The sequence below is a fragment of the Danio rerio genome, chromosome 21 (genome assembly GCF_049306965.1).
Source record: "Danio rerio strain Tuebingen ecotype United States chromosome 21, GRCz12tu, whole genome shotgun sequence".
NCBI lineage: Eukaryota > Metazoa > Chordata > Actinopteri > Cypriniformes > Danionidae > Danio > Danio rerio.
The window spans coordinates 47,355,118-47,372,500 of NC_133196.1; the positions used below are offsets into that span (position 1 = coordinate 47,355,118).

Sequence of the window (17,383 nt, forward strand, 5' to 3'; positions counted from 1 at the left end):
TATGTATGTGTACGTGATGTGTGTGATCAAAGGGATGCTTTTTTACACTTGTTTATTTAAAGAACAGCATATAAGATTTTACAATAAAAACTACTCATCAACAATCCAGGGGGTAAGTATAAACAAATATACAACATTTTGGCCTTCATGTGTAATGGGCTAATTAAATAAATACATTATAGAGTGTTTAACGTGGGCTTTCTTGTTTAAAGAGTCACTGATACTTTGTTATATACAACATTATGTCAGTCCCTAATAGGGCAGAGTGGTGACAGTTGCAACACTTTTTTTTGCATTTGCTTCAGTTTCTTAGAGACAGTTATTGTGGAAACCCAAACTGTTAATACTGTTAAGATAACACATCTTTTGGACACACATTGCTATAATATGTGTACATATCATTAGTGTAGTCCTTCATATACACACGTATACTCAGTATGCTTACCTTTTCCACAAGCCGTTTGGGTATTACCACTTCTGAGGATGAATAATTGAGTGTACCCCTTGGATATTAGTCAAACATTTGTAAGTGTATTGTTTTTAGTTTATATATATATATATATATATTCCAAAAGTAACTGATTCTGATCCACCCTAAAATGAAAATCCTAAACTCGTCCCTGTAAAACAGTATTTCACATTTGTCTTAATCGTGCCGCTACAGTAAACGACACTAAGCAGTATATAACACTAAAAACGATGAGGCAAAGACTACTCATAAATCGCGTAACAACATGCGATTTAAAAGGATAACTGCTAGTATATAATAGCAACAACAGAAGACAGACTCCTAACAGTTTGGTTAAAAAAAAAGCATGCATATATATATATGTATATATGCATTATATCTTATGTTGCATAGGTGTATTTTGGGCAATATCTAAATTATATGCATTGTATGGGTCAAAGATACTTTGATTTTATGCTAAATATCATAACAAATTTATGTTCTCAAATGTTCATTGAAGTTTTAGTGAATAATTCTCAAAACTCTATTTTTAATTGCATTGTTTAACACTTCATTTAGGAAATTTTCTCAATATTTGGATCATTGGAAATCTTATTTATTTACTTTCAGGTGATCAATAATATATATATAGTCCAGGTGTAAGAAGCGTCATGAAATTATTTTTATTTGCATCATTTTTGCAGTAACCCCTTAAGTGTTTATTCATTAAAATAAAAACATTGATTGTCACCACTAGGTGTCGCTCTACCACTGTAAACTCTGATGCACATGAAGCATAACAATAACATGCTTTATATCAACTGATTAAAGAGTCAACAGGAATATCTGTGCAGTTAAAACAAGTGTCTCTGGAAGAGATTGATCCACTTTAAAGAAAACCATCGAATCAAAAAATTACCAAAGTATCTGGATACAGAAATATCCATACTGTTCTGTACCAGGGATGGGGAACCTTTTTTCTATTTTTGTAACATCATTTAGAGGCCATTTTAAATTATGGGGCTGCTCGATTATGGGAAAAATCATAATCACAACTATTTTAGTCATAATTGTAATCACGATTATTCAAAATGATTATCAATTGAAGTCAAAATTATTAGTGTATGGATGTTTCCCAGAGATGGGTTGCAGCTGGAAGGGCATTCCGCTGTGGCGACCCCAGATTAATAAAGGGACTAAGCCAAAAAGGAAATGAATGAATGAATAGAAATGGTGTGCTGTTCCCTTTGACCTTGGCTGTATCTAAAATGACCCCTACATCACTAGTCTCAATATTAGTCCACAGATATAGTCCACTTAAAGCTGGTGCACTGAAAAGATGCCATGTTTGCAGGTAGATAGATCCCCTTCAGGAGCTTCCGGTTGATAAGTGAGTGTCGCCTTGTGGTACCATCACAGAGAGGCTTTCCAAAACCTTTTCATTCACTGTTCCTCATTGGTGGAATGATATCACTAGCATGTGAATAAAACCAGGACCCCTTCTTCTCCCCCTACCAAACCACACAACAACCCCCAAAAAATTTTGCAAGTCTGAGTGTGCCTCACACAGGTGAGTGGGCTTGACAAACCACCAGCAGAAAACACCCTTTCACCCCTGTCACTTTAACCGACACGTGCACCAGTTTTGCACATTCGCAGCAGACACTTTCTTACAATCACTTCGGCTGCGTCCGAAACCGCATACTTCCATACTATATAGTACCCCAAAATCAGTATGCGAGCCGAGTAGTATGTCCGAATTCATAGAATTCGAAAATCAGTATGCGAAAAGTACCCGGATGACTTACTACTTCCGGCGAGATTCCGGAGTACGCATCCCATGCATGCTGCGCTATCCCATGATGCCCCGCGAGCGAATTCATGAATGGAAGTAAAGCGACGCAACTGACGCACGTAGGTCACGTGACCATGACAAAATGGCGGATGTAGTATGTCCGAATTCCATTCATACTTTTCACATTCATACTGTATAGAACATACTTTTCTAACGGCCGAGTAGTACGTTTAAATTCAAATGCAGTACCTACTGAGTAGTAGGCGGTTTCGGACGCAGCCTTCATGTCTGCATTTGGAAGTGTGCTTCACACAGGTGAGTGGGCTTGACAAACCACCTGTAGAAACACTATAAAAACACTCCCCGCTCTTTACTCCAGCATTTAATTCCCAGAGCACTGACAGTTCATGTGTATAAGCAGCACTTCTTGTTTGTATTGCCTCTTCTTGTCTAGTCGCAGAATGCCTCCGTAATTGTAAGTTGCATTGGACAAACGCGTCTGCTAAATGTAAATGTTGATAGGAAATAAAAAAAAAACATTGACAGTGTTTGTGATAGTCATTTAGCACTTAGACTGCCATGATGTCCGCTGACCTCAGACTTCTCCTGTGGTGTTTCCTAGTGAAATTTACAGCGAAGGTATCGAGCGAAGGCTTGGCGGTACGTCTTGTTGAAAAGGGTGTAAATCAGGGGGTTCACTCCAGACGAGACGTATCCCACCCAGACGAAAATATCGAGGAGTTTATGAACATACTCGCTACAGTTGTCCCGACAGATGGCGTTCAGCACATTGGTGATGAAAAACGGACACCACATGATCAGGAACAGAAAGAAGACGATCCCCAAGACTTTGGAGGCTCGCCGTTCATTTTCCAAAGCTCGATTCATGCCTTGTCTGCTTTTGAGCGGCGAGCGTTTGATAACCGGAAACGCTGACATTTTGGAGGAGGACTTGCTGTTTAGGAAGCTTGTGTCACTTGTTTCGATGGACGAATGCATGCAGGAGCTCTTGCTGTCGTGCGGGAAGGACTTGCTGTGTTTCTGGAGATGATGGAGAGTGAGGTAATAGCAGACCACCATGATGACCAGAGGAACGAAGAAGGCCACGATGGAGCCAACGAGGATAAAGCGAGGCTCGTTCAGGACACACGCGCAGTCTATAAACACCTTCTGCTCATCCTGCAAACCCATCACTGGAATGGGCAGGGACAACACTGGAAGACAGAAAAAACAACAACAAATGTGAAGTACTGCTTCAGAAAGGATCTTTATCTTGAAGGAATACTCAATTTTTATGTAATTTAGTCATTTTTAATCCATTCAGCCGATCTTTGTGTCTGGCAGGATCACCCTACTGTAATTTTATGATTTTAAAGGGTGTAGTACATTCGTTCAGGCTAGACTGAGTTACCTCAGGTGAGATTTTACCCATATTTCTACTCATAATTTTACAGTACACAAATATTGAAGAAAAATGTTTACAGTAAATCCCGCTACTGTTTTTAAAATATTTTAAAGGGTGTAGTACAGTCACAGAGACCTCACTGACTTACTACACATGAGGTTTTACCCATATTTTCATTCATATTTGTACAGTACACAAATATATATATATTTTTAATTATTACAGTAAATCCTCCTACTGTAATTTGAAGGTTTTAAAGGGTGTAGTACATTCGCATAGGCCGAACTGACTTACTACAGGTGAGATTTTACACCTTATTTCTACTTACATTTTTACAGTACTCAAATATTGAAGAAAAATGTTTACAGTAAATCACCCTACTGTAATTTTATGGTATTAAAGGGTGTAGTACATTCACAATGACCTCACTGACTTACTACAGGTGAGATTTTACCCATATTTTTATTCATAATTTTACAGTACACAAATATTGAAGAAAAATATTTACTGTAAATCTCCCTACTGTAAATTTTTATGAATTTAAAGTGTGTAGTACGATCATATTGGCCAGACTGGCTTACTACAGATGAGATTTTACCCATACTTTCATTCATAATTTTACAGTAAACAAGTATTGAATAAAAATGTTTACAGTAAATCACCCTACTGTAATTTTAAGATTTTAAAGGGTGTAGTACATTCATATAGGCCAGACTGACTTACTACAAGTGAGATTTTACCCATATTTTCATTCATAATTTTATAATAAACAAATATTAAACAAAAATATTAACAGTTAATCCCCCTACTGTAATCTTATGAGTTTAAAGGGTGTAGTACATTCATATAGGCCAGACTGACTTATTACAGGTGAGATTTTACTCATATTTTCATTCAAATTTGTATTGTAAATATTTGTGTACTGTAAAATTATGAATGAAAATCTGGGCAAAATCTCACCTGTAGTAAGTCAGTCTGGCCTACATGAATGTACTACACCCTTTAAAATCTTAAACATACAGTAGGGTGATTTACTGTAAACTTTTTTATATGTGTTAATATATATATATATATATATATATATATATATATATATATATATATATATATATATATATATATATATATATATATATATATATATATATATATATATATATATATATAGTTTAGCGCTAAGCTAATCAGTGGCCACCTTGATTATATTTTATAACACCAGAATGTTTTATTGATTATAACACCAGAATGAGAGTGTAGTTCCAGGCCACATGCACCTTTCTATTTACATAGAAAATTTGTGAAACTCTGTGGTCATTTTTGAGCGAGATGCTAATGGTCTAATCTAATTCAATGATCTATGCTAAGCTAAGCTAAAAGTTCTCCCGCCGGACCCAGAGACCGAAAAATGGGAAAACTCAACTTCTTAACTCTGTAGGAGAGTTGAAAACGAGCCTATTCCCAAAAGAAACATTGTTTTTTATTATTTTAACGACCTAAAAAGAGATGCACATGAATTGGCCACAAAGAGAAGCTGTGCAGAAACATTGAGCTTTCTGTTGAACGCAGAATACGCTGACTGTGAGAGAGCTAACGCAGAGATTTGCCTGATGCAGCAGTAATGGTTCCTCCTGTCAGTTCCTGTTAGTGCTGTTTCTCTAGGTAAAGACATGGAGCAGAGTCTATGATGGCCCCGGGGAGCGTCTGAAACCGGGTCAGACTGCCTGCCTGACTGCTCACATTATTGCTCATCATGCTAAACAAGCAGAGGAATCGCTGCAACGTCCCGCAGACTAATACAGCAGTGCTTCACGCTGTGTTTTTCACAATCAGAAGCCGCTGATGTGTTAATGTGTGCAGCAGGGGGCGGCAACCTGTGGGGAACTGAAGGGTAACCATTTACAGTACATGTATGCATCAGGGAAATGCTTTCACCCAAAGAAACATACAGTTGAAGACAAAACGGTTCGCCCTCCTGTGATTCTCTTTCTTTTTTTTCTTAAATATTTCCCAAGGGATGTTTAACAGAGTTTCGGTTTAGGGTTAGACCCACTCAGTGAAACAATTCAGTCAACTACCTAAGCTTTAGACCAAAACTCTCTAAACACAGTCCTTTTTATTACACCAGGGGTGTCCAAACTCAGTCCTGGAGGGCCGGTGTCCTGCATATTTTAGTCATTTTGACTTCAGCTGTATCAGTTCATCACTATTCGTGTTAAGCATTATTGGGTAACACTTTACAATAACAGTACATGAATAATGATGTATTAATATGTAAACTAGTCATTACTTTATTATGAATTAATGATGAGTTAAGGTATGCACTAATCATGAATCAACTTTAACTACAACTTGATTCACATGAGTTCATGTGTGAATGACGGCTACCTTAATTACTTGTTAGTACATGATTGTTTGTTGATGAATGTATTACATTAATTTATGCTTAATTTAACCATGATTAACTCATGATATGTTAATGCAGGGGTTCCCAAACTTTTCAGCCCGCGACCCCCAAAATAACAATGCCATAGACTCGCGACCCCCAATATCCTCTGAGGTGGTTATAAATACAGAAACCTTGCATGCAATGACGCAGACACACCAATTAAATTTGTGTCAGTGCTTAAAATGTGCCAGAAAGTATAACCTGATGTTATAAAATCAAAATGCATCTGACGCTATTGCTGCCTTTAATATAATGTAATTACCCCAGGGGTCGCAATCCAATAGAACTAGTAACTATAAGCTACTATAGTAACTATATAGTATATAGTAACTATAAACGACTATTTTTATTTTCAGTATAGCTATGGATAAAATATGTTAATTCTTATGGTTTAATAAAAATAAATAGATTTTTGGAAATCACCAGGCGACCCCCCTTCATTGCCCCGCGACCCCTCGGGGGGTCCCGACCCCCACTTTGAGAACCACTGTGTATAATTATGTTGTGACTTTACTTGGAGGGGCACATCATCATTAACCCCTTCTTAACTACTCATGAACTCCTCATGCACGTCCAACTAGTGAGTTTAAACCATAGACTGTAAAATATATGGATGTAGTATCCGTGACGTCACCCATAGGTTTCTGAAGAGCGCAAAAGAAGCCACAAGTAGGCGCGGCCAACCGTCGCCATTTTGGTCACGCGTCATCACACCCACGGCGGGATACCAAACAAGGGCAAAGAGGCGGAGAGTGGGCGGAGCTACAGACACCTGCTAGCATTTAGTTTGGACCTGGTTCAGACACACTTTACTTTGGGAGAACGATTAAAACTTTATCACCTGTGACTGTGTTTGTATTCTGACCACTTGTGCTTGGTTGTATACTATATCAATAAAGTGTTTTGAGCCACTAAACATTGTTCTTATGACGTTTTTCAACAGGAGGAAAACGCGAATTACTTCCAAACACTTCAGATATAGTCTGTGTTAGTAAATGTAAGACTATTGATGAAATCCAGCATAACACTGTATGACAACGCTTCAGATGACTGATCTAGAGCCTACAGCTAATCAGTCTGACAGATTCTGCAGTGCATTACAGCTCTAAATATAAATATAAACGATAAATGATCTTAAATAAAACAAATACATGTGTAGAGATGGTATATAAGTATATAACTTTACTCACATGGGAAACGGAGGCCACGTGAATGGTTTGTGAGCACAATTAAGTGCACTCAGCATGCCATGCCATCTAATAATTGTAGGAAACAAGTCCAAAAGGCAGTTGACTGTGTAAAGCCACATAAAACAACACAGAAATACGATAAATATGCCGAGTTCAGTGGCTAATCTGCAGGATTCAGGTGACGTGACGTGACGGCGACCAACGAGACCTAGCTGTCAATCAAGTGGCCACGCCCTTAATTATGCAAACTTAATATAACTTAATATAAAGGAAACGGAAGAGTTATAAAAAAATGCACCCCCTCACAGTTGTCATGAAGGGTAATATTAGCTGTATTAACCAAAATCTTTTTTTGTAGCAGGCTGTAAACACCTTTTTTTCTGCTGTAAAGTTGGCCATTCTAACAGTGGGCTCAATTGAAATTTGCTCTGTTTTGGAGCCAGGAGCGGCCAGGACTAGCGGAATTTCGGATGAATTGCAGTTTTAGTTACTTCCGTATTGGCTTCCTGAGGGAGAGCGGGAGGTTGCCGCTTGGTTTAAACTGAATAACACCAGATAAGTGTTGGTCAACATCAACATGAACAGGAGTTCATGAGTAGTTAAGGATGAGTTAATAGTGATGTGCCCCTCCAAGTAAAGTCATGATATAACTATACATTAACAGCTCATGAGTTCATGTTGGTTACATTTAGCTTAAACTTAAATGTTAATTAATACATTAATTAACAACATGTACTAACAAGTGATTAAGGTAGCCGTTATTCACACATGAACTCATGTAACTCATGATGTAGTTATTCTTGATTAGTGTATACCTTAACTAATCATTGATTCATAATAAAGTAATGTTTAGTTTACTTATTAATACATCATTATTCATGTACTGTTATTGTAAAGTGTTACCCATTATTGTAACTCTCACCACTGAATGCTTCTCTCACCTATAGAAATGGTCCACACGGTGATTATTTTGATCATGGCCTTGCGAGATGACTGAGTGTGACTGATACTGAATGGGTTGCGGATGCCGATGTAGCGGTCCAGAGAGATGGCGCAGAGATGCATGATGGAGGCTGTGGAGAAAAGCACGTCCAGAAAGATCCACAGCGGACACAGCAGCTGCGGGAGAGGCCAGGTGTGATCTGGAAGCAGACAACAATAATAATCATTCATTTTTCTTCGGCTTAGTCCCTTTATAAATCAGGAGTCACCACAGCGGAATGAACCGCCAACTTATCCAACATATGTTTTACACAGCGAATGCCCTTCCAGCTGCAACCCATCACCGGGAAACACCCAAACACACTCATTCACACACATACACTGTGACCAATTTAGCTTATGCACCTCCCCTATGGTGCTTGTGTATTGTGGGGGAAACCAGAGCACCCGGAAGAAACCCATACTAAGACAGGGAGAACATGCAAACTCTATACAGAAATGCCAACTGACCTAGCCGAGACTCAAACCAGCGACCTTCTTGCTCTGAGGTGACAGTGCTAACCACTTTGCCACCATTTTCAGATATTCATTCATTCATTCATTTTCATTTCGGCTTATTTGCTTTATTATTCTGGGGCCAACACTGTGGAATGAACCGCCAACTTATCCAACATATGTTTTACACAGGGAATGCCCTTCCAGCTGCAACCCATCACCGGGAAACACCCAAACACACCCATTCATACACATACACTATGACCAATTTAGCTTATGCACCTCCCCTATAGTGCTTGTGTATTGTGGGGGAAACCGGAGCACACGGAAGAAACCCATACTAAGACGGGGAGAACATGCAAACTCCACACAGAAATGCCAACTGACCTAGCTGAGACTCAAACCAGCGACCTTCTTGCTGTGAGGTGACAGTGCTAACCACTTTGCCACCATTTTCACATATTCATTTATTCATTTTCATTTCGGCTTATTCCCTTTATTATTCTGGGGCCAACACAGTGGAATGAACCGCCAACTTATCCAACATATGTTTTACACAGGGAATGTCCTTCCAGCTGCAACCCATCACCGGGAAACACCCAAACACACTCATTCACACACATACGCTACGGCCAATTTAGCTTATGCACCTCCCCTATAGTGCATGTTTATTGTGGGGGAAACCGGAGCACCCGGAAGAAACCCATACTAAGACGGGGAGAACATGCAAACTCCACACAGAAATGCCAACGGACCTAGTCGAGTCTTGAACCAGCGACCTTCTTGCTGTGAGGTGACAGTGCTAACCACTTTGCCACCATTTTCAGATATTCATTTTCATTTCAGCTTAGTCCCTTTATTAATCTGGGGTCGCCACTGCAGTATGAACCGCCAACTTATCCAGCATATGTTTTATGCAGTGGATGCCCTTCCAGCTGCAACCCATCACTGGGAAAATTTTCAGATGTTTAATTAATTTATTTTTGAAGTGAAAAAATGTTAGTACTTACTGTAAAGGATACTTATTAGTGAGATTGGCATAACGAGGAATCCCACCAGCATGTCCGCCACAGCCAGAGAGCACAGGAAGAAGTTGGTGGGGTTGTGCAGCTTGCTCTCGATGGACACTGCCATAATCACCAGTATATTCCCGGCAATGGTGAAAAATATAATGACCAGAATGAACAGCGCAGGCCAGGAGTAGCTGTGGTCTGTGTCCAGCGTCACGTTACATGAAGCAGTAGTGTTCAACAAGGCCATGGCGGCAGAAGTCTTTTTCTGAAGTCTGACTGTGAGTGTTGAGTCTCTGGTGTTGATTAACTGCAGATCCTCCTCATTACCGCTGCAGACTCATGTGCAGACCTGAGCAGACAGATACTGTGGTTAGAAGGATTTTACATATATTTAAATACTTTAAACATTGATGATGTTATGAAAAGTTGTTATGTAAATCTTTGTATCAAATCCAACAAACAGACAGACAGACAGACAGACAGACAGACAGACAGACAGACAGACAGACAGACAAGCATCTTCCATCACCTGCTTTAAGACTAGACTCAAGACTTATTTGTTCCCAAAGGCATTTGGCTGCTAGGAGGTATGATCAGTATTTTTACACTGTTTGTGGTTGTCTGTCTGCATTCTGTTCATTTGTTGGAAAAACTTTGGTCAATGAAAGTTTTGAAAACTGTGCCATGTAAATCAAATTACAGACAGATAGACAGACAGACAGACAGACCGATGGATGGATGGATGGATGGATGGACAGAAAGACTGATAGATAGATAGATAGATAGATAGATAGATAGATAGATAGATAGATAGATAGATAGATAGATAGATAGATAGATAGATAGATAGATAGATAGATAGATAGATAGATAGATAGATAGATAGATAGATAGATAGATAGACTAACAGACAGATGGATGGATGGATGGAAAGATGGATGGATGGATGGATGGATGGATGGATGGATGGATGGATGGATGGACGGACAGAAAGACAGACAGACCAAAAGATAGATAGATAGATAGATAGATAGATAGATAGATAGATAGATAGATAGATAGATAGATAGATAGATAGATAGATAGATAGATAGATAGATAGATAGATAGATAGATAGATAGACAGACGGACGGACGGACAGGCAGGCAGACCGATGGATGGATAGATGGATGGATGGATGGATGCATGGACGGACGGATGGATGGATAGATAGATAGATAGATAGATAGATAGATAGATAGATAGATAGATAGATAGATAGATAGATAGATAGATAGATAGATAGATAGATAGATAGATAGATAGACAGGTTTCTTTAATTCCAGTGAAGTGTCTTGTTGGTTGTGCTCATCCTCTTATTAACTAATATTGACACACTCTGTGTACACCGCAGTGAAATGTCTAATCCGGACTAAGCCTTAATAATGACATCACTATGAAAGAGTGGCATCCTCCTCCCTTGTGTTTCTGTGGCAGAAGCTAAGTTATCTGGAACGACGTCCATGACGACAGCACTTTAATTTTTGATTTTAATGCTTGATCATGTGATGCACTTGGTCGTTGTGTTCACACAAGAAATGTCAACAAACGAGACTTGACTAAACTCACTCAACTTACTGTTCTCACAAGAACTAGCATCTGATCACGAAAGAAAATGTTGACTTTGCTGCTACCCAAATACTAATCATTTCTGGATCTCATTGACTGCTCGCCTGTGGCAAAAGGAGTGGCAAACAGGCTGATTGGAACAATTCCTGTATACGCAAATGTTTTTTTTCCTGAGTAAAGGAACTAGTTTTGTAGTGTGTCAGTTCAGCTCATAAGAGTAAACACAAATGCAAAGTGGCACTTGTTCTTAATAATCTCAAGGAAAGTTCATTAAACAAATATTTGAAAACAAATATTTTTGGAAGTGAACTCATGAGACTTGCTGGATACATTTGAATGAGGAAGAACAATCCTGTTCTTGTAGAAACGTGTGAGTTGACATGCACGGGGTGCTCTTATAACTTGTGTGCAGATGTTTATATATAGCCAGAGGCCACTTTATTAGGTACACCTTACTAGTACCAGATTGGACCCTGTTTTCCATTCCGAACTGCCTTAATCCTTCATGGCATAGATCCAACAAGGTCAGAGATTTTGCTCCATATTAGCATGATAGCGTCACGCAGTTGCTGCAGATTTGTCGGCTGCACATCCATGATGCCAATCTCCCGTTCCACCAAATCCCAAAGCTGCTCTATTGGATTGAGATCTGGTGACTGTGGAGGCCATTTGAGTACAGTGAACTCATTGTCATGTTCAAGAAACCAGTCTGAGATGATTAACACTTTATGACATGGAGTGTTATCCTGCTGGAAGTAGCCATCAGAAGATGAGGACACTGTGCTCATAAAGGGATGGAGATGGTCAGCAACAATACTCAGGTAGGCTGTGGCGTTGACACGATGCTCAATCAGTACTAATGGACCCAAAGTGTGCCAAGAAAATCTCCCCCACACCATTACACCACCACCAGCCTGAACCGCTGATACAAGGCAGAATGAATTCATGCTTTCATGTTGTTGAGGCCAAATTCTGACCCGACCATCCGAATGTGGCAGCAAAAATTGATACCAGAAATCGAGACCAGGCAACGTTTCTCCAATCTTCTATTGTTCAGTTTTGGTGAGCCTGTGTGAATTGTAGCCTCAGTTTTCTGTTCTTAGCTGACAGGAGCGGCACCCGGTGTGGTCTTCTGCTGCTGTAGCTCATCCGCCTCAAGGTTGGACGTGTTGTGTGTTCAGAGATGTTCTTCTGCAGAGCTCGGTTGTAACGAGCGCTTATTTGAGTTACTGTTGCCTTTCTATTCTCCTCTGACCTCTGGCATCAACAAGGTGATGTCATCTAACAGAACTGCCGCTCACTGGATATTTCCTCTTGTTCAGACCATTCTCTGTACACCCTAGAGATGGTTGTGCGTAAAAATGCCAGTAGATCAGCAGTTTCTGAAATACTCAGACCAGCCTGTCTGTCTCCAACAACCATGCCACGTTCAAAGTCACTTAAATCGCCTTTCTTGCCCATTCTGATGCACGGTTTGAACTGCAGCAGATCATCTTGATCATGTCTACATGTCTAAATGCATTGAGTTGCTGCCATGTGATTGGCTGATTAAAAATTTTCAGTTAACAAGCAGTTGGACAGGTGTACCTAATAAAGTGAGTGTATTTTAATGCATTTAGTCATTTAAGATGTAAAAAGTATATAAAAGATTAAAAGAAAAAATGCTGAAAGTCAATGGTTAAAAGTTTCCAGCATTCTTTAAAATATCTTCTATAAACTCATAAATGTAATGGATAAATGATGACACAGTTTTAATTTTTGGGTGAACTACCCCTCTAATGAACGAGAATGGATCCAACTCATTCTGAAAACGTAGCCCTATATACACTTCCGGAGATTACAAATTATGTAGCCAGATGTATGTATGGCTGCATTTTGTATTTAAAACGAACGCTACAGGGCGGTATGAAGACGTTCCTTTTCATGCTTACCAGCTGACCACTTATCCTCAGTGTGGATGGCTGTGGACCGCCAGATGCAGAGCGGAGTTAACCGCTTTAACAGGGTTCTAGTCTGGCGAAGAACCATTCGAGAAAGCAGGTAAGACAAAAACAGAAGGAAATAAACAAGTAAATAACAGGGTGAGAATGTGCTAAAATCTGAAAACATAGTAAAAATCAGTTTTTTTTTTCTGGATCGCTTTTGAAAACATTATTGGTTGGGTTTAGAGAAGGAGGAGGGTTGGTCAGTTGGTCGGTCAGTCAGTCAGTTAACAGCAGCCGCTGGCGGATTTGTGAAAACAAAAACTGCAAAAATTGTAGCTCCTGGGACATATTTGACGCTCTCCAGAAATGTATATAGGGGTACGTAATCAGAATGAGCCTGAATGGATCAGGGGATGTAAACTTTTGCACAGGATGATTCATAATTTGTAATCATGAAAACCCTTGAAGCAGCTCATGCATTCTAAATCTGTGGCTAAACATAACACTAAATGAATCTGGTGCTCACATGGTGCAACCCGAAGCATTCAGAAAATTTCATTATTACAGTACAACATAACTATGCTTTTCACTATAGTTGTAATCTCATAATTATACTAGTTCCGATAGGGTGAAACTAACACACACACAATGACTCCTTACAAACAAACAAGCTCTTCTCAAGAAGCCTCGAACAGCTGAAGACAAAGAACTGAATTAAATATGTCACTCAAACTCACGTCAAAAACATGACATGCTGTTGATTTAGTGTAAATTGAAAGCCAAACATTTGGCTTCCGTAAACCACTACCTGCTGTGGGATTAGCTTTCTATTGTCACCCAGTTGCCAATAACACTGCTGTCCAAACTGATGCGATCGATTCTTATCTAACATTTGATGTCCCACTGTCAAAAGTCTGAATTATTCGCCTTCCTGTATGTCTTTTCCCTGTATTTCTGTTTAACGGAGAGAATATATTTTCAACACATTTCTAAACATGATAGTTTTAATAACTCATTTCTAATCACTGATTTATTTTACCTTTACCATGATGGCAGTAAATGTTATTTGACTACATATATGTCAAAATACTAGTATTCAACTTAGTAATATTTAAAGGCTAACTAGGTTAATTAGGGTAAAGTTAGGTTGACGTTTTGTTGAAGTTACCACTGTCTACAAGACGCTGGATTTTGGTTGCCATACCTGCCGAATAAATGTCAGTATTTGACGTCGATTCGATGTTGGTTTAGGATGTTGGCTAAACGTTGGATTCAACACAACCTAAAATCAACCAAATATCAACGTCTAATGATGTTAAAGCTTGACGTTATGTGAACGTTACCACTATGACGTCTATTAGACGTTGGACTTTGATTGCTATACCTGCCGAATAATTGTCAGTATTTGACGTCGATATGACGTTGGTTTAAGATGTTGGCTCAACGTTGGATTCAACACAACCTAAAATCAACCAAATATCAACGTCATTTCACATTGTTATTGGACATCAAAATAACATCATCCTTAAATGCTGGTGACCTAAATCTAACCTAATATTAACGTCTAATAATGTTAAAGCTTGACGTTGTGTGAACGTTACCACTATGACGTCTATTAGACGTTGGACTTTGATTGCTATACCTGACGAATAAATGTCAGTATTTGACGTCAGTATGATGTTGGTTTAAGATGTTGGCTCAACGTTGGATTCAACACAACCTAAAATCAACCAAATATCAACGTCTAATGATGTTGCAGCTTGACGTTGTGTGAACGTTACCACTATGACGTCTATTAGACGTTGGACTTTGACTTCCATACCTGACGAATAAATGTCAGTATTTGACGTCAGTATGATGTTGGTTTAAAATGTTGGCTCAACGTTGGATTCAACACAACCTAAAATCAACCAAATATCAACGTCTAATGATGTTACAGCTTGACGTTGAGTGTCAATATGACGTTGGTTTAAGATGTTGGCTCCACGTTGGATTTTGGCCACTTTCAACACAACCTAAAATCAACCAAATATCAACGTCATTTCACATCGTTATTGGACATCAAAATAACATCATCCTTAGATGCTGGCGACCTAAATCTAACCTAATACTAACGTCTTACGATGTTGTGTGTCTGCTGGGTAATTACAGCCCACATAGCAAAATATCTCTGGCCCCGCTCTGGCCCACACAATCAGCTTTTTTGCTGCAGTGAATTACGGTACATGACTGGACCAAGTCTGGCTTCCAGACAAGAGCCAAACATGGACCACATCTGGTCCGAGTCTCAGCCAAGTTAATAATCTATAACTGAGAATGAATTGGGCCAGATATGTTGATGTGTCATGACTGCAGTGACCCACATAGCAAACGGACCTGGCCCAAATGTGGCCTCATTATGGCACCGCTGGCTTGTTGCCCGCACAGGCATGCATAATGTCAGCCGAATGTGGGCCCCGCATGGCAATGATGGCACTGCATGCATGAAGACAAACTACATGTGGGCCAGTTGTGGATGTGTGGCCCGGATCAGTGTAGCGATTGTTCACATCAGGTAACGTTAGGCTGATTATGGCTCAGTTTTTGGGGTTTCTGGTTAAACTACAAACTTATAGCTGACAATCTGTACCAATAATAAACATGTTTTGGCCCAGTAAGGGTGATGAATTGGCTTAGAATTTGGGCCAGTTATGGCCCATTATGTGTGGCCCTTGTCTTTAATCCAGTTATGGGCCACTTCATGACCGTCATTCTTTGTGGTACTTAAATTGATAAATCCATTAATCAGTGTGCTTTAGGTATACTATCCCTGCTGAAATATCCAGTTTGCAGCCTCGGATGGTTGGCTAGTTTTAGCTGGTTGACCAGCCTGGATTTTGAGGGGTTTTGGCCACTTCCAGGCTGTTTTCCAGCCATTTCCAGCCTGGTTTTAGCTGGACAAGCTGGGAGATGACCAGCTATAACCAGCTTGACCAGCCTAGCCAGGCTGGGAGCCCAGCCAAAACCAGCTATGTCCAGCTTATACCAGGATGGTCAAGCTGGTTTTAGATGGTTTTAGCTGGTCAATTTCTGGCCTGACCAACTAAAACCAGGCTGTAAATGACTGGAAACCAGCTGGAAGTGGCCAAAACCCCTCTAAAACCAGGCTGGTCGACCAGCTAAAACCAGCCAACCATTCTAGGCTGGTTTAAGCTGGATTTTTCAGCAGGGATGGGTGTGCTTTTTTAAAGTGATCTGATTAGTAGAATTTTTTTTCTTTATTTGAAAATAATGAAAATGTATTTTAAATGTGGGTCAAGATAGGTCGAACTTCCATGGCCCACATATCAATCATTAACATCTGGCCCAAGTATTGTGTGCTGCCTCAAAGACGGTGGCACCTCTGCCAAACCAGGGCCATGTTTGGCCCACAGGCTGTATGCCAGTGCTGTATGAATGCCTGCTGTGCCAGATTTATGCCAAATGGGCCAGAACTCTTTGCTATCTGGGAGATTTTCATTTTTGAGTGAACTAACCCTTTTACCACTTGACTATCCACACTGACTTGTTTCTCCAGAGAGGCTGTGGGTGACGATGATTGTAACGCAGTAATGTGCACCTTCTGTAAAGCGGCTTTGAAATAATAATTATTGTGAAAAGCGCTATACAAATAAAACTGAATTAAGTTATGCAAAATGACAAAGCATACAAATCAGTTCGCCTCAGAAAGAATTACGTTCTTCATCAATGTTGTGATGAAAGTTGTGAAACACGGCAGATAAGCGAGAAATACTGATGAACTGAAACATGCTTGTGGTGAGGTGTAAAATTTATTAAAGTCTTAGTGAGCCACTACTCAAGAATTAATCACGGTAAAGTTTCTAATTGTCTGATTGAAACCTTTTGGTTTTATTTAATTTGCCAGTCTTTTAACATGTATGTTGTCAGATTCCTTAGAATCAATTTAAATATGTTAAAATCAAATACTATTAGATTATATATATATATATATATATATATATATATATATATATATATATATATATATATATATAAAAATATATATTTATATATATATATATATATATATATACCAGGGTCATTGCTAGACTTAAAGCTCTACTAGGGCACAGCTC

At 39.3% G+C, this 17,383-nt stretch overlaps 1 protein-coding gene across 1 annotated transcript in view; it reads right to left on the reverse strand.

The window, feature by feature from the left end:
• Positions 1-1,110: 1,110 nt before the first annotated feature.
• Positions 1,111-17,383, reverse strand: part of htr2cl2 (5-hydroxytryptamine (serotonin) receptor 2C, G protein-coupled-like 2) — a 17,817-nt gene continuing 1,544 nt past the window's right edge. The window contains exons 2-4 of the mRNA XM_001339004.9: positions 9,732-10,083; positions 8,226-8,426; positions 1,111-3,457 (exon numbers count right to left, since the gene is read on the reverse strand). Coding sequence (XP_001339040.4) covers positions 2,862-3,457; positions 8,226-8,426; positions 9,732-9,981 — 1,047 coding nt within the window. The 5' untranslated portion in view covers positions 9,982-10,083 and the 3' untranslated portion in view covers positions 1,111-2,861. The remainder of the gene's footprint in view (positions 3,458-8,225; positions 8,427-9,731; positions 10,084-17,383) is intronic.